The sequence below is a fragment of the Hippoglossus stenolepis genome, chromosome 1 (genome assembly GCF_022539355.2).
Source record: "Hippoglossus stenolepis isolate QCI-W04-F060 chromosome 1, HSTE1.2, whole genome shotgun sequence".
In the NCBI taxonomy this organism is placed as follows: Eukaryota; Metazoa; Chordata; class Actinopteri; order Pleuronectiformes; family Pleuronectidae; genus Hippoglossus; species Hippoglossus stenolepis.
In genome coordinates, this window is record NC_061483.1 from 10,909,926 (window position 1) to 10,936,681 (window position 26,756).

The window sequence follows — 26,756 nt, forward strand, 5'->3', positions numbered from 1 at the left end:
CTGAGATTCTCGAAGTGAAAAACAACAACACAAGTTTGTACTTTTTTTGTCCTTGTTATCGAGCCTTTACTAAATGAAGTTTATTTTTTGCCAGCTCTACTGGACACGACACAGTTGTGGTCATTTATTCACTCTCACTCTAGATATGTGGATGTTTTAGCCTTTAACATTGCAGCTATAGCCAACACACACATTTGTATGTAAGACATGGCTACTTAAATCAAGGCTGTCTAACGAAACATGTGGAGCAGTGTTTGAGCGTTTCATGTTCTGAATGGGACAACATTGCACAATCAATACAGAAATATCAGAAGAAGCGTGTAAACAGCAGCGGGGTCACATGGGATTCGTGTTCTGAGGCTTTGAAAAGTTGCTTTTATAACTTAATCAAACAGTTGGTCAAGAACGTATTTTCACTGTAGAGTTTGATACAATGCCGTGCAGCCAATTAGCCAGAAACCCATTATGTGAAATTTTTGTTCAATCAGTTCTATTTTGACTAATGTGATGGAATTTATTCATGGTTCAGACCAAATTATTATTTTGATTGGAAGAAAAAGAAAGAAATATGTTTTAAGTTAATTTCTCAACTGTACCATTTAGCTGCACTAACCTGGAGATGAGCCATGAGTTTAACATGCACCTACACACACACACACACACACACACACACACACACACACACTCTGTGCTTGTCCTAATTAACAAATGATTGTAGCCCAAATGGAAAATGACATGTCCTATAACTACATCTTTTCCAACACTAACGTTGCATTCATGTTATCCTCAGTTAGAAACAACATGGATGCATCAAAAAGAGTTTCCAGTAAAATACTGTTTCACCGGACTGGTAGTAAATATATTTTCTAAATAATCTAGGTCACTTTATGCTGACTGCTACATCCGGTTACAACCTTAAAAACTGATGCAATATTTAATTTCCCACAATTTCCCAAATGTTTTTAAACTGTACTTTTATCTGTTTTCTTTACACGTCAATTTTAAGACATATCCTACAATATTTTCACAATTTTATTTACACACATGTGAGGAAGCAATATCCTGTCTGACAATGCCCACTAATGATTTGTAAATCCTTCACCTATAGTCACACAAAACACAACAAGCCAATTCAAACGTGTTCATTTAGGATATGTGTATTTTTTTAAATAAGATGCAACAACACTTTGCAGCTCTGCTCCCATTAAGGTCACGCATACAACAAACATGCTGGAGCACACAAACAAATCACCTTCCTGTTGTTTTCATACAAACGTGAATCTGCTGAACTGATTCCATGTCCAGTCTCATTATCTGGTTTTAAAACACATCACACTTCATCATAACAAAAGTAATAGAATGAAGACACACCTGCAGATTCTCACGTTGCAGGGAAACAAGCAGGAAAAAAAGGGGTTTAATCAGCAATGCAGGAACAATCACTGCCTCTCCATTTGTCCCTCCTGATGGCAAATCTTTCCTGCTGCAATTTATATGTAAGGCACGACATGCCAATTACTCAGTGTCACATCTGAAGTGAACGCTAAACTAAAAATTATGCCAACCTCACGGTCACCACATTCAGTCATTTTAAATGATGCATGGAAATCAAGAGGAGATGGAACAGTGGGGATCTGAGACTGAATCATATCAGCACCTTCGCAGGAGGCGAGGTAGCATTTTTCATCCGTCTCGATAGGCGGCTCGATCTCAGCTGTAGCCTGAGCAAACTCAATATCCCCAGGACAGGATTTTTTCTTTGTAAGTGAGTTTTCACAGTGTACGTGTTTCAATATCTGACACCAAGTTTAAATCTAATAAATGTAAAGAAGAGAAGAATCACACTGCACCAGCACCGTATATTTCCTCCATGTTTTGTTTTTTTTGCCACAGTGGGCGTGTGGAAAGTTGTGCCTCTTATAGCTTCTCCTTGAAGCTCACCGGTGGGACGGAGTTAACAGTGTCCAGACCGCACAGAGCCATCCATCCTGAAGAACAAAAGTGACACCGGGCTGCGGCGGGTGCCAGATGATGGAGGCTGCCACCAGCTCTCAGCTGAAGCCCTGCTGGACAGACCCCATTCTCTCAGTCCGCTGAGAATTACCGTCTTCCTGACATTCACTTAGGATAACACAGGGACACCAAAACAGAGGTTATTTATTTATGAACACTTCCAGGAACTGCGTGTCCACATGGTTTTAGGTTTCATTAGAAATGGACGTGCGACTGTCACAGAGGTTTCATCCTCATCACTGGACTGGAGGGGTTAAATCAATGCATGGCCTGTCCTCACCAGGGTCCTGCCCCCACCAGGGTCCTGCCCCCACCAGGGTCCTGCCCCCACCAGGGTCCTGTCCTCACCAGGGTCCTGTCCTCACCAGGGTCCTGCCCTGAGTGTAATTTACTGTCATCTCCTGTGTATTAAAGGTCTCGTGAATTCCTGAGTGTCTTGTGTGTCCTAAATTTCTGTTTCATAGCCTAATGTGTTCTTTTCCAGGAAGTGGTTCAGTGTCATGGTTCCTTCCATATTTTATATTTTTTCCCCCTCAATCACGGGTCTAAGTTTAGCGGCTGCTATTTGCTGTTTAAGTGAAGCCCCTTGAGAAAAACTGGCCTGCATAAATCAAACTGAATTGACTGGTGTTTTTTCAGGGTTAAAGTTCTCATTTGATTTGGCTCAAATTATTTACACATTTTACTGAGTGATATAACGCTCTAGTGTAAAGTCATATTTTTGATCTGATGTGACAAAAATCTCCCCAATGGCCAATTTAAAACTGAGCAGTAAGTAGTTTGGGATTTCTAGTGGCATCAGGGAACAGGTTTTCTGAGAGGGCCTCCATTTTGTTTGTCTCGCATGTGACACAACAGACGTTTCTTCTAATCGTGTCACTCTATTTCTCAGATCTACAGGCGGTGGGAACAAACAGTGATAAGCAGGGATGCACCAGGAAAGACAGGAGAGAAGACAGCTCCCTAGTAAACCTAAAATCCTTTAAGAACCATCAGGCACATTTAATACCAACTAGTATTATACTCCTTTGCTTTATAGCATCCCGATGGAAAGGGAAATGAACTTTGCCAACAACAAACATATCACATTGCAAGAGGATCACATGTGAATCAAACTGTATTTTAAACTTGCAAAATCACTTTTTTTAAAAGACAGAAAACACATGTTTGCTTGTTGTGTAATCTCACTGTTGTTCTGATGCATGAGGAGGATTTACAGTCAGGGTCACACATTTTGTGCATTGATCAGCACTTTGAACACTGATTATCCAGGACTAGTCAAGTGACAGAGGAAAAGTATTAGATTGTTGCTTTACATCTACATCAACACTAGTTGGTTCAAAATGTCCACTTGTGCACAAGACATATCGATTTCTTTTGAGAAACGGAATCAGAAATACTTGATCAAAGGGGAAATTTGGTTTTGTAACAGTCATTCAGACCAAGAATAAAAATACATACAAACCACATATTATAATAAATAGATTGCAGATGCATTTTGTGTTTTGTACTATAATACAAGAATACCCCTTACTTTTGGGCAGCCTGCCGTGAAATGTTCAGACCACATCGCCTAATAAAAAATGTTTTACTGTGGACTTTTCATGAACTAATTATAATCCTCCCATTTCTGTTACTACAGTTTATTAACTGGACTAATAAATATGGTGACCACTAAGAGCAGCAACTTCACACCTAATGTAATTTATACCTCAGAAGATTGATCTTATCTTATGAAGATAACATTGTTGTTTGGTAAGCACCGGGCCTCCGCAGCACCCAATGGATCCTCTCAAACAACTGCCTGTAATTTAGCAAGTTTCTCCCAAATAGCAGCCAAACTTTTACCCAGTGTGTAATGTCGAAATAGGGCCAAAACTCATCAGAATCCTGCACTGTGCATCCAGTGTAACCTCCTTATTCAATTTATTCATAGTATAAATTATTAATGTCGACTATTTTATTATGCACAAAGGATAATGGGAATTACAAATCAGTCCACAAACTCAAGTCCTCGAGTTGTGCATGGTGTAATTAAACGTGTAAAAGCTATCATTCAAGTTTGTAGAAGCCAAACAGACATAATTTGTTGCGCTATGGATATTAAGGACGATCTACCAACATTACAAGCGAACAAATTATTTACTTTCCTAAAAGGATTACAAAGCTCATCGCGACAGAACGCGCTTTAATAACTGTAGTTTGTTACTTCAGAGCTGAACTGGCGTGAGTACAGTATAATGAGGACCGTTGAGATCCTGTTTTGATGTAACCATTTGATGTCAGCTATGAATTGTGGGCAATTTTCTGAATTTGACTTGGTAAGTTCTTCAGTGAATGTCAAACATTAATAATAAATGCAAAGACTCTGCGTTTGTGATGTCTGGGAAAGTTAAGAGAAAACCAGAGGTTCTATATATCTATACACGAGGAGGGAACCGGCTTTGGATGCACCGACTTTTAATCAAATATATTTGAAGACAGAACATTTGACTGTGTTGTCTTGACGCTATAGGCTTGAGTTTGATGGACCTCAAGGAGAAATAAAAACATATTTCTGTTAACATCTTGTATTAAATATATGTAGATCATTAAGCCTTTAAACCCCAAAACACTGAGGAACTGAGGAAATAACAGTATAGTCTCCTCTTGTGAAGCAGAGAGGAAGGTTGGAGACGCAAAGAGATGCCGTTCAGAAGAAAAAGAGCAATCATCAATGTATAGTTTCGCTCAGTCTGTTGAAACCAAACCCCCACTTCTGCAGCTGTTGGTAACATATTTGGTTTAAAGGCTATGAAAGTTTTTCATATTTATTTTCCAGGCAACTGATTATTAGGGCTGTTTAAACAACATCTGCTGCAGTTATGAGCACAAAGGTCGGCTGAGACAGCGAATTATCATGATCCATAGTCATGTTTAGTTGTAAAGCGATCTCTAGCGGCCGTAGTCATTACGATGGGAGCAAAGGAGGATGTCAGGTTACGTCGTGCTTGAATTGGATGTTAACAAAACGTGGTACCACAGGAGGTTGCTGTTCAGTTCCCTTTTGAATCAGTCGTCATTTTATTATTCTAACAATCTGAGGGACAAACAGCTCATATGGCAGCTCATGGTTGGACTTGTTGCCGTTCACGATTAAATGTATATTTACAATATGCACCTTTGGCCGCTAAAGTTCTCTCAATCAAACAGCAACAAAAGACCTATCGATAACATTGTGAAGCAGCACGGGATCACGGCAGACGTTGTCTTCAACACTATACAATGAAAATCTACCTTATGTGACAGTAAACAATGAGTAATGGTGATCCATTACAAGTGACCAATACAAACAGTGGAAGAAACAGCCAACTGGCAAACTGGCAGTGTTTCTTTCCTTCGTCATACATTGTTTGCCCCGAAATTTGTAGAGACGGACAAAGCCAGGGGTGAAGTGGATGAGACACATATCAAAGGCGACCAAACGTCCCATTACCTTGAATAAAGTGTCTTTGATTTTGAACATTGTTGTATGTAAGTATAAAAGTCAAGAAAATATGTAGTAATTTCTAGACATTTAAATGAAGAATTGTGACATATTAGATCTTTAACTTGAAAGAATTTCAATTACAGTGGATTTTATAAGTGCTTCATTTGATGAATGGAGACCTTTCATCTGTTACAGATGCCCCAATTAAAACTATGAGCCTCATAACTGGAAACTTTACTCCATTGTTTGTCTATGATTTCGTAGCAATGTACATTCATCTTTATTTAAAAGGCTCTAAGCACAAAGTAAACATGGTTATTTTGCATCACCCAATGGAATCTAATCAGCAGCGCTCACAAAGCTGAAGCTGCAACACTTGGTTGATTGGATACGAAAGATCAAAAGCAGTCGGTGTTTCACAGACTACATAGAAGATAAAAAAGAAAGAGACACAATTATTCCACTTTTTTGCCTTATGAGGTGAAAATATGTTAAAATTGAAGGAAAATGATCGTCCATTAGTCCATCGGACATTACGTTTGATGTAATAAGTCGGTCAGTTCACAGACCCTCATCTCTCCCCCTGCTGTTTCTAATGGGGTCCACATTGAAGTGCACTGTTGACTGTGACTCATTACTCCCTGGTTTAGCATTTTTTTACTCTGTGTTGTTTAAAAGAGGCCAGAGTATCATGCACACGACCATATTTTAGGTCCCATTTCAGGCATTCAAAAACGTGCTTGTTTTCCAAATTCTTCACCTCGTGATCTGTGGTGCACAAACAACTTTAATGCACCAAACAATGTAAAGACTATTAAAATATAATTCTGCTTATCTCTGCCTGACAGATGAAAAGTGTCTTCTTTTATTTTATTTATTTTTGCTAGTAACAGAAAATGTCCTCTTTCTACGATGCTTCACCTTCAGAAGAAAACAAGTGACAGGTGGAGAATGAATCTGTGAAACTCTCGAATTTGAGCAGTGTTTTCTTTGCCCCCAGCTTACACTGAGTCCACTAGGAGCTTGTGAATTTGCAGAGGCCACAGATTAGAGACAATGGGGTGTTGTGTAGGAGTCGGTCTTGGTTTAAGTCGGGTGTGAATAAGGGATTGTTGAAGTGAATGAGGGGAGCTGCAGCTCTCGGCGTCGAGCAGAGAAGCTCTGTGGGGCAGGATCAAAGAAGTCAGTCAACCAAGGCTGCTGCTCAATCCAGACTTTAGTCAACCAACCATACACACTAATCTCTCGCTGAGGTCTCATGAGAGGACAAGGAAAGCAACGACCAAAATGAGCATCTTCCTTGCAACAATAACGAATGACAAACAGAGAAGGGGGAAAAATGGAGAAATAAATGACTTGGACTCCTCTTCAATTGAACTAACAAACATATTTATAAACACTAAATATACCGATGAGTTACATGGGTGTACAAAATGATATTTCAATCAATGTCCTGGTGCAGCCGTAAAATATTGTAGTATTTTACTCAACGTCAGTTGAAATATTGAATTCTCGAGCTAAGCACAGAAAGAAAAAAAAAATCCATTTATAGATTCAAATGTCAAGAAGTGGAGGAACTTTTCTTTCTCGCTGAAAGTTTTATAACTGAAGGTTAAGATTAGAGGTGAAATGTTTCTCTAAATCCATGATACGATCAGACAATAAATATGAGTAATGTGTAATAATTGTAAAATGTATAGCTGGCACTAACTTTAAATAGAAAACTGATGAAGTTTTGAATGACCTGTGTGTTCATTATGAAATGAAAAAGTTTTTTTATGTAAGTAAAGTAATGAGTGCTCAGCAGGAGGCACCCGTTTTGCAATGGAGACGTTTTTACCACGGCTTCTTTCTCACCTTAAGAATTGTTACATCCCTTTATAATTTTAGATCATTCATCATAGTGCCATGAATTCCAGATTCAACCGTATGTGTCATGCAAAACGTGTGCGAATTTTCAACATGGCTGAAATCAAATTCTTGCTCTTGACCAAACCTACGGTATTAGTTTGGTTCCATCATCCTCTTTTATACAGCCCAACTTTCCTCGAGAGGATAAACTGCTCCAGTAAAAAGTGGAATTCAGTGTCTGATAAGTGATCGGCCTCACAAGCCACTTATCTTGTGGAGCTCTTGAGTGTTGGTGCGTTGTGCTTCAGCTTGTTGTCCATTAGTTTGCCAGCTGTAGCACTTTTCTAACTCGCCCTTTGAGTCGTTCTCGCATCAACAATTTCACAAGCTTTGTTGTTCCACGTTTTATTTTGACAGGACAGTTCAAATATAATTTTTTCTCTTAACTCAGAGATTGACAAATGAAAAATCAATCAAGAGACATTTTCTCGCATCATAAAACCATTATCCAGTTTAAATCAACATTTCTTACCAAGCAAAGAATTAGATAGATAGGTCAATTCACAATAAGATGGGTTTTCCTTCCTCCTGCCACAGTACGTTTGTCCAGTGATACGCTGGCGACCTGTTTTAGTGTACCCCCCACTGCCCCACTGTCTGCTGGGATTTGCTCCAGCTCCACCCATGACCTTTACATGATAAGCTGCAGAGATGATGGATTGATAATTGAAAAATAATTGGATTCCTAGGGGTAACTCATTGAAGGTTCGACACCAGCGATGGGATTGACTGATTCATCTTTTTAGCAAATCAGGTCCAAAATGTCAATTCCACGGTGATATTTTAAATATGTGACAGAAAAGAATCGAAGAGATTAAAAAATACGCATCAAGACGGTCCCAGTGGCCACGAACCAGACTGTACGGAGGTTCTATTCTCAAATCCCTTGACTGAGCATGAGGCCCCAATTTATCACGGTTCATCCACTGCAATTAATCTTTAACAGGTGGGATGCAACCTCCCTCGTCCTCTCTCTCTACTGGAGGAAACCAATGCTTTCAAGGACTAATAGAAAAACTGTTGGGAGTGTGTGTGTGTGTGTGTGTGTGTGTGTGTGTGTGTGTGTGTGTGTGTGTGTGTGTGTGTGTGTGTGTGTGTGTTACCATACTGAGCCAAAGAAATGCAGGAGTGCAAAGTTGGTTGTGAGTTTTCTTTTCTCCACACTGTGCATGAACAGGGCTGGAGTATGACAAGGCTCCGAGTCTCTCTGGGAGAACGAGGGATGCAGAGGGATGGAGGCGAAAGGATTCCGCAGACACATGATTGGACATTCCGAATCCCCAAACCTTAATTCTAGTGTGCAACAGTCATTTATGGCTTCAGGATTGCTCAATAATGCATCAAAACCCACAGGCCTCAGAGGGAAGCACTCAGTAATCAAAAAGTAAGTTAAGGTTTTCATAATAGGGCCCTATAAATAACTGGAGACAGAAATGAGGGCATGTAAAATTGATGAGGGATGATTCAAACCTCAGGAGGTGGAGGGAACTTGATGTTGGAGAGGGAATGAGATGCTGAGTGGCCTGGCGTTATGGGAATGTGTGGAAGATGGCGTGTGCATGATTTGTGTCACTGTTATAACTATATAACTGGACAGATATATGGGCATTGCTCCACAGGCTTTGTCTGTGAAATAGTACTACTGATGTGGGAATACACTCCAGCATTAAAAGTATTTTAATTTACATTTCAAACAATTGGAATAGGAATGACAAGGCAGTCAATTGAACGTTATACAGAAGTCGAAGTAGTAAGTACACACTTATTGATATATTTTTTGAATCAAGATCCATAAATAATTTTTCAAAATGTCAAAAAAAATGCCCAATATTTCCAATGTTAAAGAAGAAAGTGTTTTTTAAAATTCCTGGATTGCCCCCCCCCTGGTTCCAGAGCCACACCGACATGTAATAGGTTCTCTCCTCACTGATACCACATCCTTCTACCAAGTTTCATGGAAATCCATTAAGTAGATTATGTGTAATGGTGCTAACTAATAGACAAACAAACAAACACGCCTGTGAAAACCTCACCTCCTTGGCAGAGGTAAAAAGGGCTGAACCCTTTTATGTTGTAATTAAAGATTCTTTCTACTCCTGTGTGTCACATCTGTGAAAAGACTTCACATCTTTATTAGATGGAAGCAATACCAGGACCTAAGGTTCAGGAATTCCATGCGTTTTTCAGAAATTCTCTAGAACTAAACACTAGAGCTGAATTAAACAGCTTGAACAGATGTCGCTCAGTTAAAAGTGAAAAATAGGTCACACAACAGTAAAGAGATACTTTTACTATACTCATACATAAGGTCTGTTTCAGTAACATTTAGATATCGATGCTTATGGTGACCTAAATGTTGATTTAATATATATGACACCCTGAATTAACAGCTGTGGACTACTCAATCTGTTGTATATTACATTTAATCTAAATACTACAAATTCTGGTTCCGCAATAACTCTATTTAGAAGCTCAATCAATGATTTGACACAAGAGCAAGTTTAAGGTGTAAAATGAGGCACCTGAAACTGACGCCAGGTGCTACACGGATGATGTATCACACACGTTGGGGTTGTGGGAACTAAAGAAAACCTGAGGGTTGTGCAGCAGTGTTACAGAATGAAGCTTTTCCGACTCACTAACTCTGGCACAGTACAAACACAAACGGCAGAAATCAAACAGACATCAAACCGACAACAGATTGGACTCGTTAACCTGAAGGAGAAATCATACAGAACAGATTTTTTGACGTTCAAGTTAAAGAAAGAATCAGTGCACTTTGCCATCATCAGTGTGTAACAACAGAAACAGTGAAAAAGGATTTGATTGTGTTTATTTCAGCCCCCCCCACACAGATCCTAAGGACTGGATTTCTATTGATCTTGCATCTGTAACAGTGCGATCAAAGAATGCACACGTTGACCTACATGTGACTAACAAATCCAGATCCTCGTGTGTGTCTGTTTTTTTGGGGGGAAGTTTAGCGTGTGAGTCTCTGTAGTTGAAGTCGGTCACAGACAGACAGACAGAAAAAGAGAGTTATCTGGATTTTATTAGTTGGATGTCTTGCAAAGATGATTCATATTTAACTTAGTATTTCCAACATTTTATAGATTTATAGATGGAAAATATTTTCATGCGAGGCCACTCAACATTTGACCCACTTTATATCAACGGAAAAAACTAGTCGCACTAACAAATTGAAAAATCTCTCTCAATCTGTTCGCCCTTCGATTTCAACAATGTCTCATTCGATCCATTTCAAACTTGTATTTCTGAGGACCTTGGGAAATGCAGTGTCAAAAGTTATGCTTTTAGAATTCCAGTAATAACTATGTTTTAACAAAAGGGAAACTTCAAACAGGCATTTTTATTAGTGTGTCTATTTTTCTGTCTTTTCAAAATGTGTGCATGGCATTGTTACAAACTATAAACTAATGAGTTTTATCGCATTATCATAATTGTTTTTACAAGCTCACACAGAAAGAAACTAATGGTGGATGAAATCATAGTAAAACAGAGGGTGATGGTGGAGGGTCTGAAGAAGTGCTCACCCAGAATGTTCCCAGTCAACACTTCATTGCCTGGAGTCGATCAATAGATGGTTATTAAAATGCTTCTGACATATGTAGTTCATATTTGTTATGGTACAGGTCCTCCATGAAAGATAATGGGAATAAACAATGGAACTAATGCAGTTTTTTTTACACTTAAATGAGTCATTTGTATGTATTTCTACTGGGAGAGGAAACCTAGTGTTGTCTCGATTCAGTCTTTCAGACTGTGTTTAAAAATTAAACCGATATAAAATGGTCCTTTCAATTGAAACAATGACAACTGAATTCCTACTTCACTGTAGTTCCAGGGACATGCAGGTATTGTTCACAACAACCTGAGCGATGAAACATTCAACACTGAAAGAACTGAAGAAAGCGGAAAAAAGAATAACTCTTAATGATTTTTAAGAGAAGCTGTCAAGGCCAAAAATAAATACTTTCCTTTGAATAATATACTTAAAATACTATATATACTGTCACATATAACAGTTATACAGCATATACATGTATGCATACATATGTATACACTCATATAGAATAAAAATAAAACTTTAACACAAACGTTCTCACACTCATGTACATACATACTGAGATGCACACATACATACTTATAGGTATAACCTATTCTCCCTCACTCACTCGCTCGCTCGCACACACACACACACACACACACACACACACACACACACACACGTATATTGATAAATGCATACATACATACATAAAGTGTTTGTATACATGTATTTGCATACATTATTGCATACACATGGGCAAAGTAGAAGTATAACTGACATTGAAACATTTAGATTCTTTCACTCACACACATACATACTGAGATGCACACACACATTCACACATCCACGTACTCATACATATACACACAAACACAATTTTGGTCCAGACACGTCAGCGCACAATTTTCAGGTTGTATGTAAAAAAGTATTCTCAAGATTCATCAGTGTCTCTTTCACACTGAAGGAGCTGCATTCCTTCTCAGCGACGTCTGAGTGAAAAGCTTCGTAGGTTTCGACCTTTAAGGTCTCAGCTGCAATTCATCCATCTTTGTTTGCTTTCTAAAGCAGCACGTACCACACATTCGGTATTGACTGTCAAAGATTGATAAACACCAGACACTTGTTATTTACTAAAGTTGAACTTTGTTCTCGTTAACATATAAAATTGAAATTTTGAATTGGGCAACTGAGTCATTATGAGGAAAACAGCCACAGGCCCGACAGTTTAAGAGGCTGAAGACACTGTAGCACCTTGATATCATACTGTGGACCGTGTGAGATTTCCTAACAGCGGCGCAGTGCACTGACTGTGGTTTCACAGACTGTCAGGTCGGCATTCAAGCACACAGAAGGCCAAGAACATTTTTCAGCACAGACCTACAACGGTGCAGTTTTGTTCTGTCAGTATCTGAGTCAATTCACAGCTTTAGGAGGAGACACACAAAGCGCCAACACACCAAGCGCTGCACTGTCCATAAGTCAACCAGAAAAAAGCATACATAATAATAATAGATAGTTGAGAAGAAAAACAAGGGAATGTATTTAAAGGGAAGGAGACATTTTCAACACCGATCTCCATCCATTCGTCCATTATCTATACTGCTTATCCTTTGAGGGTCTCTGGGGGAGCTGGAGCCAGTGGACATTGGGCGAGAGGCGGGGTACACCCTGGTCAGGTCGCCAATGAATCCCACGACCAACATATAGAGACAAACAACCCGTAACACACATTCCCACAAATTTGAGTCTCCAATAAACCTAATCCCAAATCTTTGGACTGTGGGAGGAAGCTTGAATACTCGGAGAAACCCCACCAAGACACAGCAAAACCAATCTAGCCATATATTAATAATGACAGTGATAGTAATCCTTAATCACGGCATCAGTACCCTGCTGCTTGTCTCAAGTACATTCACTCTGCGGAGGTGTCTGGGATACCAGTTTATATAAATCACAAAACGATAAAACAAACCCATCAACAATAGATACTTTACTGTAGCTTACCGTCAAACTTTTTATGCCTGGAGACAAACGTCGTCCTCATTTTGTGGCTGCTCTCGTCCACCAAGTTCTCGAACTCCTGTTTGCTCTGCTGGTTGAGTTTGTCCTCCATCTCGGACGTGCAGCAGGTGTATCCCTGAGGACAGACACGCAGGTGCTCACCTGAGGGAGACAGAGACGTAGAGTTTTACACACATCACTGCCACAGGATTCAGTTTTTATATTTTTTTCCAAAAGGCTTAGCCAAGTCTTTGATCAAAACCTCCCTCCTGTGATTGTGGGGACTCTTCATCACAGAAGTTATCAAAGAGGGACAGACCGTACCAAATGCAGGAGGGTAATATTTGTCAGAAGTCTGCTATCGTGTGAGACCGAGAGACACTTTGATACGGCAGCACAAACACCTGATGCTGAATTTTTTTTTTATACCACACTCCAAAGCACTGCAACAACAGCAACTAGGCCACTGTACATTGTCACATTCATAACATGAAAGGCAGTTTATAATCTATAGTGTGTCATGTGCAATTATTTTTAATGGGATGTGAGTTTGAGAACCTCTGTGAAGTTAAGATGTTTAAACTCCAGCAGCTTGGCTTTACACATCAGAAATATCAGCAACTAAATAATGATGAAGTGTCTTACTGTGATAATAACAATTCACGGAGCCTTGGACTCTTTGACTCTTTATGAACGAAGTGGCGTTGAAGCCTCTATTCAAAGATTAAAGTGTAAAGAAATGTGAGAGATGTTTCAGGTGAATACATGTTTGTGTTTTGAAGCACTATCCATCCAAGGTGAGTTGAGTGTTTCAAAATCCCTTCGTAAGAGTCTTCTATAGAACACTGCTCTTTAACTTTTACTCGTATATATATTTATTTAATGCTTCAATCCAACTCTTTTATAATGTCGATCTAAAGGATCGGTACTGTAGATTTTTTCATTTCTTTTTTATATTGTCTTATACTTTGAGTCAACTTGCTGTTTGAATGTGATATAAAGAAATAAACCTGCCTTTGCCTTATAAGTTGAGTGGTTGAGGACAATAACATCTGCGAGACTATAAGAACAAGCTCTGTTATACATGGATCTGGGAAAGGTAGGAAAATAATTTGTCAAATTATAGGAGTTAGCTATAGAGTACCATACCACTTATTTGAAATGATCATAATTTATGAAATTATAGTTGTTTTACTGGGGGAGTTGTCGGTCTCACATCTGTGGATTATTCTGTGTGTGTGTAAATAGTGTAAACCAGGTGCGAATTATCAAAAGGAATGAGGGAAAAAAGTTCAGATTAAATAAAATAAAATGTACCTCTACACGCACAAAGCACAGCACTATCTGACAGAAACCAGGCTTTACCCATCATGCATTTAATACAGCCTCTATCTCGGAGCATGATGGCAGCATCGGCAGGCAGGTGTACCGCAGCTGAGACACGTGAGATTAGAGGGAGCACTGATTTGAGCCAGATATAGATTCCTGCAGCAAACCGTGAGAGAACTTTGGTTGAGAGAACTCCGTCCAAACACCGGGACAGCTTCAGGACGAGAGTGGACAAATCCACGAGTGACCAAGTCTACGCAGATATTCAAATCTAACAGAGAAACCGATTTGAGCGATGACTTACAGGCCTGGGTGATAAAACAATATCAATAATTCAACAGCATCAATAGCAATATAACTAAAGTTCAATATATACTGAGAGGATGCTTTTGCATTGTGTCAGCACAGCGATAACAGTTGATCCAGCTCAGATTTGTTTAATGTTTTGCTGTTCGTCTTTAAACTTAATAGAAATAAAAATGTGACAAATTATGGTGATGACATTTTTGTATCCACAAATGGATAATTGTTTATCTTGATATAATTTTTTATAATTTTGGGTATTTGAGAAATAAATGAAATCCATTCTGTTTTTGAAGGATCTTGTATTTTTTTTCAAATTTTGTTTGATGGCTAGAACAATAATAATACAAATAATACATGCACCAATATATCAAATGTCAGATTTAAATCACAACAAAGCAACATTTGAACCCGGCAGTCAGTCTGGCTTATTGTTTGGTTTTGTTGATGACATTCAGTGATTAATTGTTTAATCAAACTGTGACTGAATTGACCAACAATGGGACATTTAAAGCTCATAAAGTACCTGCTATATAACTAAATATACATCAGAAATTGCACAATCACATGGCTATTAACACCTTTCAGAGATACAAGAGAAAAATAAAGTAAATAAGCTTACAAAATGAATCAAAGGCAGAAAAAATCTGTTGCCAACATACACCCATTGACAAACTAATATGACATGTTTTCCTTCCTGTGATGATTTGAAATTACTTTCCATTACAGAACGCCTTTCGTTGTTATCCCTGATGAAAAGCACTTCATTGTAAAACTGTATACGAGCTCGGCAGCAGGAGCTTACGAGGAGGACTTGAGGACTTTATCATGGATTTCCAGTCAGTGGAAAAATGAAATCCATAAACAAAAACAAACAAACAAACACTGAGACTGCTGTAAAAACATTGGAAGTGCACCGCACACAAGTGTTTGTCTTCCTGCGCGGCAACACCTGAGGAGCCGACAGCGTTGTGGCCCCGAAAAGGCAGCAGTTATAAAAAAATATTCAAGAAATAACTACCAGTCTGCAACACATTACTGATACATACAAATATAGCAACTTTTAAAGGTGCCACGCTTTTGCTGTTTTATGTCTCATCGCCTGTCTCTATCTGAGGGCATCAACACCATTATCAGACATTTTAAAGTCTGGCCAGCAGTTGCATGAAAGATTTGACTTTCTTTCTTTTCTTTTTCTCAGCTCTACCTATTAACATTTAAGAAAGGGGAAGATGAAATGACTGCCGCAGTAACAATGGAAGAAAAAGAACACAACGGACTCAGACTGTGGGCCTTTTTCTCTTTTGTGTTTGATGGCTCCAGCTGAGAAAGTGCAGGAACTGGTATTGTGCATGCATATGGTATACAGTAAAGCTATAGATGAAGGAGCAGCGCATGGGTAATGAAACAAAGAGGATGCAGTATGTACGTGCTGGCACTCTCAAATGTGCTTAATCCTTAATCAGTCCTTGGAGAGGCACCGAGCTACAGTAATGAGGTGCACCATCAACAGTTCAACATAAGCCCATTGTCTCCAGAGGAAGGCACAAGCCTCCTGGCCACAGAGACCCAACTCTCTCCCACAACAAAATAGGCTGAAATTCAGCATCTGCTTTCTGTTTAGTGATTCTTTGAGGCTCCTTTGTTTCTCCATTTAACAACAACGTTGTATTCTCCGAGCAACGCAGCGGCATTCCTCAACTGTCGCACATTATTTCTGGTGCGTGCAGAAATGCAACACTGTGTGAAAACCAAACACGGTCCAGCAGAGAGAATAATATTGTGCAGGGTCTGAGGGCGAGTGCAGCATGCTGATACAGTTTCATTAGCTTATTTCTTCATAATTAAATTTCAGGTTTCTTTTTACAGGAGTCTCTCCTGTTCATTTGTTTATTACGGCAAATGTTCCAGTCGCTGTTTGTGTTGTATCAGTTTTGCTTACGTGTGAGCTCCCATCCACTGAAACACGGCATCATTATCCATCACAGGAGGATGTTTACATTGATTATTAAGGGTGACTTGAGGTTAGTTCTTTTCAGGCGTGCATGAAAACACCTCATTTCCCCAGGATTTCATATTGCAAGTAAGACTGTGGCACAAGAGGTAAATGGTTTATTGACATTATGACAGATAACTTAAGAAAAATGACACTTTCTCGCTGCATTAGAGAGTCCTGCAACTCCGGAGGACGTCAGATTGAGTTTGAGTTTCCTGTTGATGCAATAAATTGACTGAACTTGCGGGTGAAATACTTCTGCTGGTCACTAAATGTTGGCATAAACAAAATCAATAAACAAAAGAACTGTCCTTAAGTGTGAGTGACAGCTGAAAGGAAAAGTCTGGTGCTTTTAGCTTCCGCAGACCGTGCACCGCTCCATTTATCTGTCAGCCTTGTTTTCGTATAGAAACATAATTTGACATTTCCAGCTACTTTCACCATTTTGAAAACACTGACACTGCTGTTACATACACCGACATAAAAAAGGACTTTGCAAGCAGCAGGCGACTGTGTGAGCTGCATGTTTATGATGTTGTGACATTGAGTTTCTTTCTCCTTCTTTCCTTTTCACACATCTCTCTTTCCACACTGCTCTCCATGATTCAGATACCGAGCTGTACGGCAGAATATTAATGGTAGTAAAGGCAAAGTGAAACAAAACATTTCTCCCAAAAACTTTCCTGCACCTTTTCCTGCTGTGTTTATTAGAAGCTGAGATTCAAAAGAACAAAGCAGACGTAAATGCATCCTTATAGTGAACTTGGGGACTAATCGTCACCAAATCTAGATGGGACTTGAGCTTACCAGACCATATCTGTTCTGTTCCACTTGGTTGCCTTGCACCCAAGATGGAATTTGAAACCAAGCTGTCAATAGAGTGCACGCTTGCGAGATCACAGTTGTGCTCAGACTCTCTCAAGCTGATTTCAACGTGTAAGACTCAATACCAGCGGTGCCAACACAAATGGAGACATGGGGGTGGACGCAGTAGAACACCAGAGACAACAGGACTCAATTCACACCTTTCTCTGAGCAGTTGGATACGTGATGTTGTACAGATCCATTTAATCGCTGCTTTTATAGTTTATTCAGGATTAAAATAGATATGTGATGGATTTACAGTAACATGCCCTTCCTCGCATAGTAACTATAATGTAATAAGACCATTATGTTTATTCAAAATGATTCAATTAGGAATCAGTCAACTCCAAATGAGCAAATCTGTGTTAATTAATAAAGCCGTGCTGTTACTGCACCCATGACCAGGGGCTTTGTTAGGAGTTGTTAGCAGGTGAATCGCTGCTGAAGAAGGAAAAATGAATAAAAAAACAGAGCAGTGTTTTTGTCTCCAACATTATCGATGGCTGCAGGTGAAGAGAGGCAAGTGGGAAGTTGGTAACGGTCCCAGAACACGTCCATGGCATCTGTTAAAGCGGCTTGCCAAATCAGCACCGCAACCTAATCTTTCACTGCTGATGAAACTTTTGCACATTTATTAAAACCCAAAAGTGGAGCTACACTTTTGAGTTATTCTTGTTTTGGTAATCTGTTCTGTCTGTCAGCCCTGTATATTTGACAAAACAACAGAGGTAGAGGGTGAAGACAGTGTGAAGTTTGATCCTGCTGAGCGAGGAGCAGAGAGACACGTTCTGAATGTAAGCCTGGGGTGACAGAGGAGCTGATGTACTAAAGAGGATAAACGTAAAGAGTTGCATGCCAAGATACCTTGCTGTACTATACTCCATTTTGTTTGTACCTGTACTTTAAGAAAAACAGTGGGCTACTAGCACCCCCTTTCCTCATTTGCAAGCTGCACCATACATGCTGTATATACTCCTGTGAGAGTCCACAGGTCACAATTCAGACGCAAAATGTGAAATATGGCTTTTTCTTTTACATAGTCGACAGTCAGGGCAGGTTCAAAGAAATCACAGAGCTTATCGGTTCTGTGGCATTGTTGCACACAAGCACGAAGGTCATTCTCATGAGCAAAAGATTTGTAATGTGACAGGTACACAGACTAAAGAGTTCAAATCGTGTTCTTGTGTGAGAGCGGCTAAAATGGAGGCGTGACTGTGTGCGTGCATGGTAAAAACGATGGCGTAAGCACACACTACTTTGACAGCGTGTGTAAGCATGCAGCAGATCTCTTATATTATTAATAGAAGTGTACAAAATATTTTGGTCCATTATGAAACTGTGGCTGTAACAACTGGAATATGGCGGGCAGCCACAGTCTAGATAATTAATGAGAAACACTGTATAGGACACGAGAACACGTCCAACTTGGCGAAAACACGTCCAACTTGGCAAAACATCTCCCCGACAGACACGGGTCAGCAAATGTGATAAACAACATAATTACATCATGGCGATACCCCCGAATTGTCAATGTAATGTTAAGTATCACAGAAATCACATAAACTCGAATAAAGGGGCTTCTGATCATTGCCTATCCTGTCAAGGCTTTAAAAACACCATAACCTTCATCCAATTAATTACAATAATTAAATCACTAATGATATGAATTGACTAATTAATTGCAGAAAAAAGACCTATTCAAAAGGGATAATTCAAAAGTTATAATGAGAACTGGGTCTCCTGCAGAAGATGTTGAGGCAGTGATTGCATCAAAGTCACCATTTTAGTAGCGTGAGCACACGTGCTTGATCAGGTTATTCATACAGAGAGGAGCTTGCCTCCATTAGGATGTAAAACAACACGGCTGCATCTTAAGCTTTGGATCTGACACATCCACCCACATTCATGATTCATTACATCTTAACCTGATCACAAATTCACGGATCAGCAAAGAGAGACGAGCAAACACACATACATAATATATTATTTACTCAGAGGGTCGTCTCTGACTTGTGAGCAAATAGTTATGTAATCACTGTTTATAAAAGAGGCAGATAGAGGCCTTCACTCATATGTTTGACCCAGTCCAGCTTGTTAACGTTCTCCACCGTCCTCGCAGCTGCCTCGAGCGCAGATGTTAGAAGGCGCTGCCGCACATCGCTCGGAACATGCTGATCAGAGATTTAAATGTATGTAATTACAGAAGGAGCGATAATTAAGGACAAATGCTAATCTTCTTTGGAGGATTTTGCAGTTGAATGTTTTGGCACCAGCTCAAATGTTTCCCAATCAAAAGGAAGAGAGGCATAAGAAATATTGTTCGGCTCACAAATGCAATCGCACATTAGTTGTTTTGTTCGGCTTCTTTGATGCGCAGATGTGTCTCCGCTATCTCCGCGAGCCGCGAAAACGCGATTGAAGCGTAGCATTGTAATTAGGTGAAATTGCTGACTACGGTTGCAGAGAATGCTCACATGCGCCGGGTCGACGCTGATAAACGGCTGGAGAAAATTTGGTGAGACAATGGCTGTTTGACACATGCAATCAACCACACACAGCTCCTTTCACAGAACTCAAACTTCCCCAGATCCATTATAAATGTTACTTTGAGATTTGAATGTGCGATACGCATGTTTGACCATTCAGACGTTCTGGTCCTTCCAGTTTTCTGAGTCAGGAATATGTAGGTCACATGGAGGAGGTGGATGAACCCGGAAGATATGATCATGCAGAGATTAAAGAAGAACTAACATGCTACGCTATGCTGTACTCCACGGATGCCTTGCATTTGGCCTCAGTTCCCTTTGGCTTCATACCCCCTTGATGTTTAAGAAGTATGAACAGAACGTGGGTTTGAGGCATACGCTGCAATCACATCTAACAGGCAGACATAAAGGTTGGTGCCTTTCTAGTCCGTCCTTTCTAATAGTGGCTCATTAAAATTGGCAGCAGAGGCTAAAGTTTGTTAGGCAGCGATGTGATGTTAAAGCTCAACAATTGAAGCAGATGCCTTGATGATATGCAACAGATTTACAGTTTAGAAGATCCTCAGGTGCCCTAAAGTGGAGGATTGTTACTGCTACTTTCTGCCTTTAGTTTTTCCCAACTGTATTTCCTTTCGCTTTCCTGATTCTTAATGAGCAAGACAGGGAAACCATTTCTCAGAGCAAATTGATTTTTTCTTCACAGTAGAATACTGTGAAGAAAAAACCCTTTTCCTCCATTGGAGAACGCTACACAGAAACAAGTAGCTCCTTCAAAAATATCATTGCTGCTACCATCAGAACACTGTTTTTTGTCAAACTTAATTTTTGTAAGTTTTGCTGACGTTTTAATTGGTGTGGTACCAAAGTAATTTTAATATGTTAAGACAAATAGGTAAAAATGTGTTTTTCCAAACTCTACAACAATGGCTTTAACCCAAACCATATATAACCTCAACTTTAACAAAAGCTCTGCACTTGTGGAGCCTCAGGGCTTCATGCACCATAACTGCAGTCAGGGACCATTTCGGGTTAAAAATTGCCTCATCACATTGGCCTTGCAGGTCTTCGGCCAGGAATGTTTTTCTGACTAGTTCAGAATGTTTCCGACACAGAAAAAAATCTATAATCCTCACATCATGTAAAATAATTCATTTCAGGGCCACCCACAGTCCTTCCTGCCCCCCCCGAATGTGGATGTAAAGGCACTGAGGGAGTGAGCAGGGCTGGGTTACATCCTCTTGTATAAAATTGCAGTCAGTCCTCAGCAGGCTTCTTTTGACATGGATGATGCACATGCTAATGGAGCAGTGTGCAATCAGTGCACAACAGGCAAGGCATTAACAAAGGTCCCACTAATGGCAGTGCCCATGGATTTGAGAACAAATGCTGCCCTAACTACTGCAATATTTGACGATCCCAAAATATCCCAGATAGGAACACTGCCATCATGCGCTGAAGACGTAGCCATAGTGATCAGGGGATGGAGACGTAGTATGGATTGCCGATACACATGCTTCACCAATCACAAGTCAGTCTCAGCTGTCAATCATGATGTTTCACGGCACATTAAAAATGAGCACTTCCACATACATCAGTGAGATGAGAAGTACCTAAAATGATAAATAATCATCTTTGAGAAAATATAATGGAAAGTGTTGTTTGGGTTTTCGGGGAGCTGTCATGTCATCCATCTTCACACACGCTGAATGTTGGAGAATTCTGATCTTTTTACACGGTCAAACTTAGCTAACGTTACTAAAACATGTCAACAATCTAATTAGCAGAAGGTAATAGTGTTGTACATGATAATAAGCAAGCTGGCTAATAGTAACTTCTGCATCATTTTGCATTAGTAATTTTCGCTGTTGATTTATTTGACTTGTGGCAAACAAAAATTAAAGAAGTCAAATAACTGTGTTTGAACAGAATAAAATATTAAAGTAGCAATTAAACACTGCTGCCACAGGTTTGAGCAAATTTAATAATTTCTACCAATTCTCAACAAATATCAATGCAGATGCTCTGGGCTTGGCCCCAAACCATATCAAGTCCAAGAAATGCTCCTGCTTATCACCCCAGGCACAATGTGTGTGTTATCGCAATGCACACACACATAAGAAAGTTTGTTTGGTTTGAAAAAGCTAAGGCAGAAAACAGGAGTGTTGTAGTGATATAATAACTTCTGGTTATTGTCTTCTAAAACTATATTAAACACTCTTTGGTTCAAGTTACTAAATACTAAATATTGTGAAGTTGAGACTATCCTACCTCTGTGAAATGTGACATCTATATGCATAAAACTAAATATTATTGTCTGTTGGGTTACAGCATTAGATAAATTATCTCAACATTTATGATTCTCATATTAGGTTTCAAGTATTGTGCACGTACAATAAGACAGACTGTGATATTTTTCTTTTCATAGTGCAACTCAAGAGAATTCAAATAAAAGCAGTGATTCCATGATTTAAAGTTCAGAAAAGTACTTGAGGCAGACGTCTCTAAAATGCATTACTTTACTGAGGGGCGATGTTCGGCGAAAGAAAAACCTCATTCATTATTATGCATTGTGAAGTAGCAGGGGTCGGGATGTCTGAATGGCTGACATGTTTACCAAACTCGGGCCAAAAAACGGAAATGCTTTGCTTCCTCTGTTATTGAGAGAAAGAAAGCAGAAGCAACATGTAGAAATATGGTTTTACACGTTTGAATCTTAAAGATGATGGTAGACAGTTGCACACATGGACATACGACTCTAACCGGTGTTCACCCAACAGCCATTCTGCTACTCGGCCGCCAGCAGCAACATATTCGGTTGTTGTTGTTCTTCGAGGTGAGGGACCTCAACAGTCACAGAATGCTGAATCTAACTCGGATTGGTCTCAGTCACTTTGCCGACTCATGATAAGGCTTCAAAGGCAACGCTGTGTACAGGGCTTCAAAGCGGAGGGGTAGGAGGTCCTGAGGCTTTCATTTCAACATGCTGGATAGAGTTATGTGAAGATGTATGCAGTAATCAAAACAAAACATAAAGGGTGTAAACCCATCTTCCTCACCACACTTCCTCATTGTCACACTGTTCTTTGAAAAGTGGCCAAAATATAGCACTGGGTCATTTCAATTCTGGTTTATGCTTTAAATATATTTATATGTTTTTCCTGAACTAAACAAACAATAACTAACATTAATCAATGAAGGTAATGTTAATGAAATGCAGGCCCTCGTTAAAGTGCAGAAGCCCAATAATCAATTTCTCTTTTTTATTGCTGTTGGCAAGAGAACTGCCGAAGACATCCTCTGAACTGGGTGTATGTTGGAAGCTTAGTTAGGAAATTTCATGAACTAAAGGTTGTATTGTACAACATTTAAACTAAGAACCTGAAACCTAAACTAAACCGATACTTTGGAGATAAATATAACGTATTTTTGTGAAAGTGATTTATATCCTTTCATGAATCTCCATTAAATTATCATGGATGTCAATGAAATTCAATCAAAACAGAACTCTGAGTGGCATAGTGACAAAGGACCAACCATTATAAACTGAGTGATTGACCTACACACAGCTGATGGTGAGGCACACAACACAAATATCTTTGGTCACAGTCAAATTTCTTGGATGGAAATTCACTTACTACAGTATATTGTGTGTCAGCTTTTCATCAAATGGCACCTTTCTTCTGATTATAGTCCATTAAACTATGTAGTTTTAATAATAATTCCACAAGTATAACTCAGTGAGTATTTCCTGATGTGTTTACTGAGCTACATCAACACTGTAACATCCAAACTACGGGTGTTGGAGAGAAGTGGTACATTAATGTTATGTGGGAGATTAAAGTATGTGTCCCTAAACGTCTCTGCCTCCACTGTCAGTATAAATCAGTTCAGCTTCATTTTACCGCTACAGTAATGGCTTTGGTGCTTGAGAGCTCAACACATTCAACAACCAAAGGATTGTGAACGAACAAGATTCGCAGCTTGAGATTTAAGGAAACAGAATTCTATATATCTTAGAAAGTCCAATAGCAGGACTGGGGCTTATATCAAGAATTGAGTCAAAAGGGTCCATCAAGCAGAAATATGATTTATAATTCTCTACTTGGGTGATTTAAAAAACTAGAGAGGGAAAGACTTTTTTCTTTTTACTTTCTACTTACTCGACATTGCACCTTTTGTTTGAACCAACCCCAGTTTTTCAAGTGAGAAAAATTATTGGAGCATGTAACTATCAGGTGTTAACTGTTGCCTAGAAGCTGCCTTTTAGATTGACTGATAAAATGCTTAGATTGATTCGTTTTAGCCTCTGGTTTCACCTGTGAAGACTGAATTTATTCGTTAAAAGGATCCTATCGGAGACACCACTTCTCAACCTGATTAACATTATTGTGAAGTTTCATGAAAAAAAACTCCAAATACCTTTCAAGTTCTGGAAATAAAATGATTCCAGACGGACACACGTACAGACGGACATCCCCCCCGGCAAATGTGGCTCAGGGGGTGAGAGGAAAGACAATTGAACAAAGACATTGCAGAAACATTGAGAATAGAGAGTACAAGAGTTTGAAGGGTCCTAAAAAATAAAGAAAAATAAAATGGCTGTCAGACTGAGTAGGAGACCTCGAACAGGTCCGCCAAGGATAACAACAGCAAGAAAATCCCAGAAAACTCAAGGAAGCTTTAAGAGTAGAGATATAGAGGTCATATCACAACATGCTTTAAGAATCATGGTGGAAGACTACAGGTGAAGCTGAAAAAAGTTCTGGTACAAAGTTTTATGGACTGATGAGACCAAGATCAACCTCTACCAAAGTGATGGAAATGGAAAAGATCTGCTCATGTTCTACAATGTAAAAGCTCATCTGTGAACTACTACGGAGGAGGTGGTGTCATGGCATGTGCTTGGAGAGCTGGTCCCGGAACGAGCTCGCTAATCGTTTATTGACGATGTCAGTCGTGATGGCAGCAGGAGAACGATCTCTGAGGTCTACAGAACCATCTTGTCTGCCGATTTAGAGAGAAATGCATCCAATCTAATCTGGAGGAAATTCATCATGCAGCAAGACAAAGACCCAAAACACTATTCCAATACAACAAAGGACTTCATCAGGGGGGTGGGGGGGTGCAAGGTTTTAGAACGGCCAAGTCAATCACTGGACCTTAACCCGGTAGAGCAGCTTTTCACGCCCTGAAGAAGAGACTGGAGGGAGAAACTGCCTGAAATGAAAGAGGCTGGCAGTAAGAGGCTGGAAAGATTACACAATTAAAGAATGCAGCAGATGCAAAAGGTCATTCGACTAATTAAGACCATTTGTTCCTTCACTTTTTTTTTCGCCGAAATCCGACCATCTGATTAAAAAAGGTATTATGTCCTCTTTCTTTATTTTACACATCAAGATGTTAATATGAGGGAATAAAAGCTACATTTTTCAACTCTTGTTTTATATTCTTATTCCTGTTTTGATCTTTTAGTCCAAATATCTTCAGTGTACAACAAAAACAAAGATATTGGCCGTGTCATATCAATGGTTTGAGGGGACTGTTTTTAGCAGGGAAATGTGAAAGCTAAATATTTGAGGCGCTGGGAAAAGAGTGGGTTCTATGCCCATTGAGGGTCTGATGCCAAACACTGTGATTAACTCCCAAAAGGATTCATTAGTCTACCTGGCCAAAGGGCAGACTGCATATGGGCCGTGCCATCTGGTACATCCCTTGACCACTGTTGCCAGCATTTATAAAGTGAGGACATTCTCGCCAGAGCTTCATGCCAAACAAGCCAACAGATCATGAAGTCAAGAGAGAAAAATGTATTATTCAGCCATGCTGAAAATTCATAAAAAGGTGTAGTGATGCAGGAAATTAAATGAATTTCTGCAGAATGGGGCAGCATCTCTCAGCCAAGTTCGTTCCTCTGAAAACAGTTTACTAAAATGAGCTTAAAAGACGTTAGTGGAGTGTAGATATTATGTAAGTAACCTACATTTGCATTGAAATCCAGATTTGTTTTTATCTGGCCCCAGGATTTCTGCGACCGCTGCCTGTTGGTGGGGGTTTCACCACATCAGAGAGCCAAGCTCAATAACAGGGAAGCACCATCTTGAATGAATCACATTTATTATCACTGATCTACCAGCAGATTTCAGCCCCAGTCTCACTGAGAGCTGCCTCTCGAATATTGCCTCCTCTCTGCTCATATAGTCTGGCCGCCACAGAGCACCAGTGTGCACAGAGACCTTCGAATGAGGGTAGAGGCCTGAAGGAACAGGTCTGGGCTCTTGATATTTCAATTCAACAGCTGAGTTTACTGGAGCCGGGTCTCCAATGAAATCCACAATTCAATCGATTTTAAACTTAGTTTCTCAGTTTTAAGCCCTGGTTCTGTTCAAAATCCATCACGTCTTTCACTCAACAGATTTACACAGGTGGAGGCAAACTGCTATAAACAAACTTCTGGATCATTATAATTAGTATGACTGAAAAGTTTTGATTTGATCAGTACATTGTAAATTAGTTACTTTAATAAATATATTGCACCACAAATTACATGTGAATACCTTGAATTTTTGTAAACCTTTAAATAATAAATAAATATATATATAGGGGAGGAAGAAATATGTTTTGTGTTTTGTATGTGTGTATGTGTTTAGAGGTTGTGTGGATTTTAATGGAGTTGTGTATTGAAGAGCAGCACTTTCCGTGAGATAAGGTCATTTGAAACCATTACAAAAAAACATTACAGCAAATTACGGGATGAAGCCCAGAATACAAGACAGTCCCTGACGGAGCAGGTTTCTCTCTCTTTAGACTCAGGAT

At 39.5% G+C, this 26,756-nt stretch overlaps 1 protein-coding gene across 2 annotated transcripts in view; it reads right to left on the bottom strand.

Annotated features, from left to right (window-relative positions):
• The window catches only part of gpc6a (glypican 6a), a 126,894-nt gene that overhangs the window by 83,083 nt on the left and 17,055 nt on the right, over positions 1 to 26,756 (bottom strand). For both annotated transcript variants that reach the window (XM_035152305.2, XM_035152296.2), the window contains exon 2: positions 12,969 to 13,127. In XM_035152305.2, coding sequence (XP_035008196.1) covers positions 12,969 to 13,127 — 159 coding nt within the window. The remainder of the gene's footprint in view (positions 1 to 12,968; positions 13,128 to 26,756) is intronic.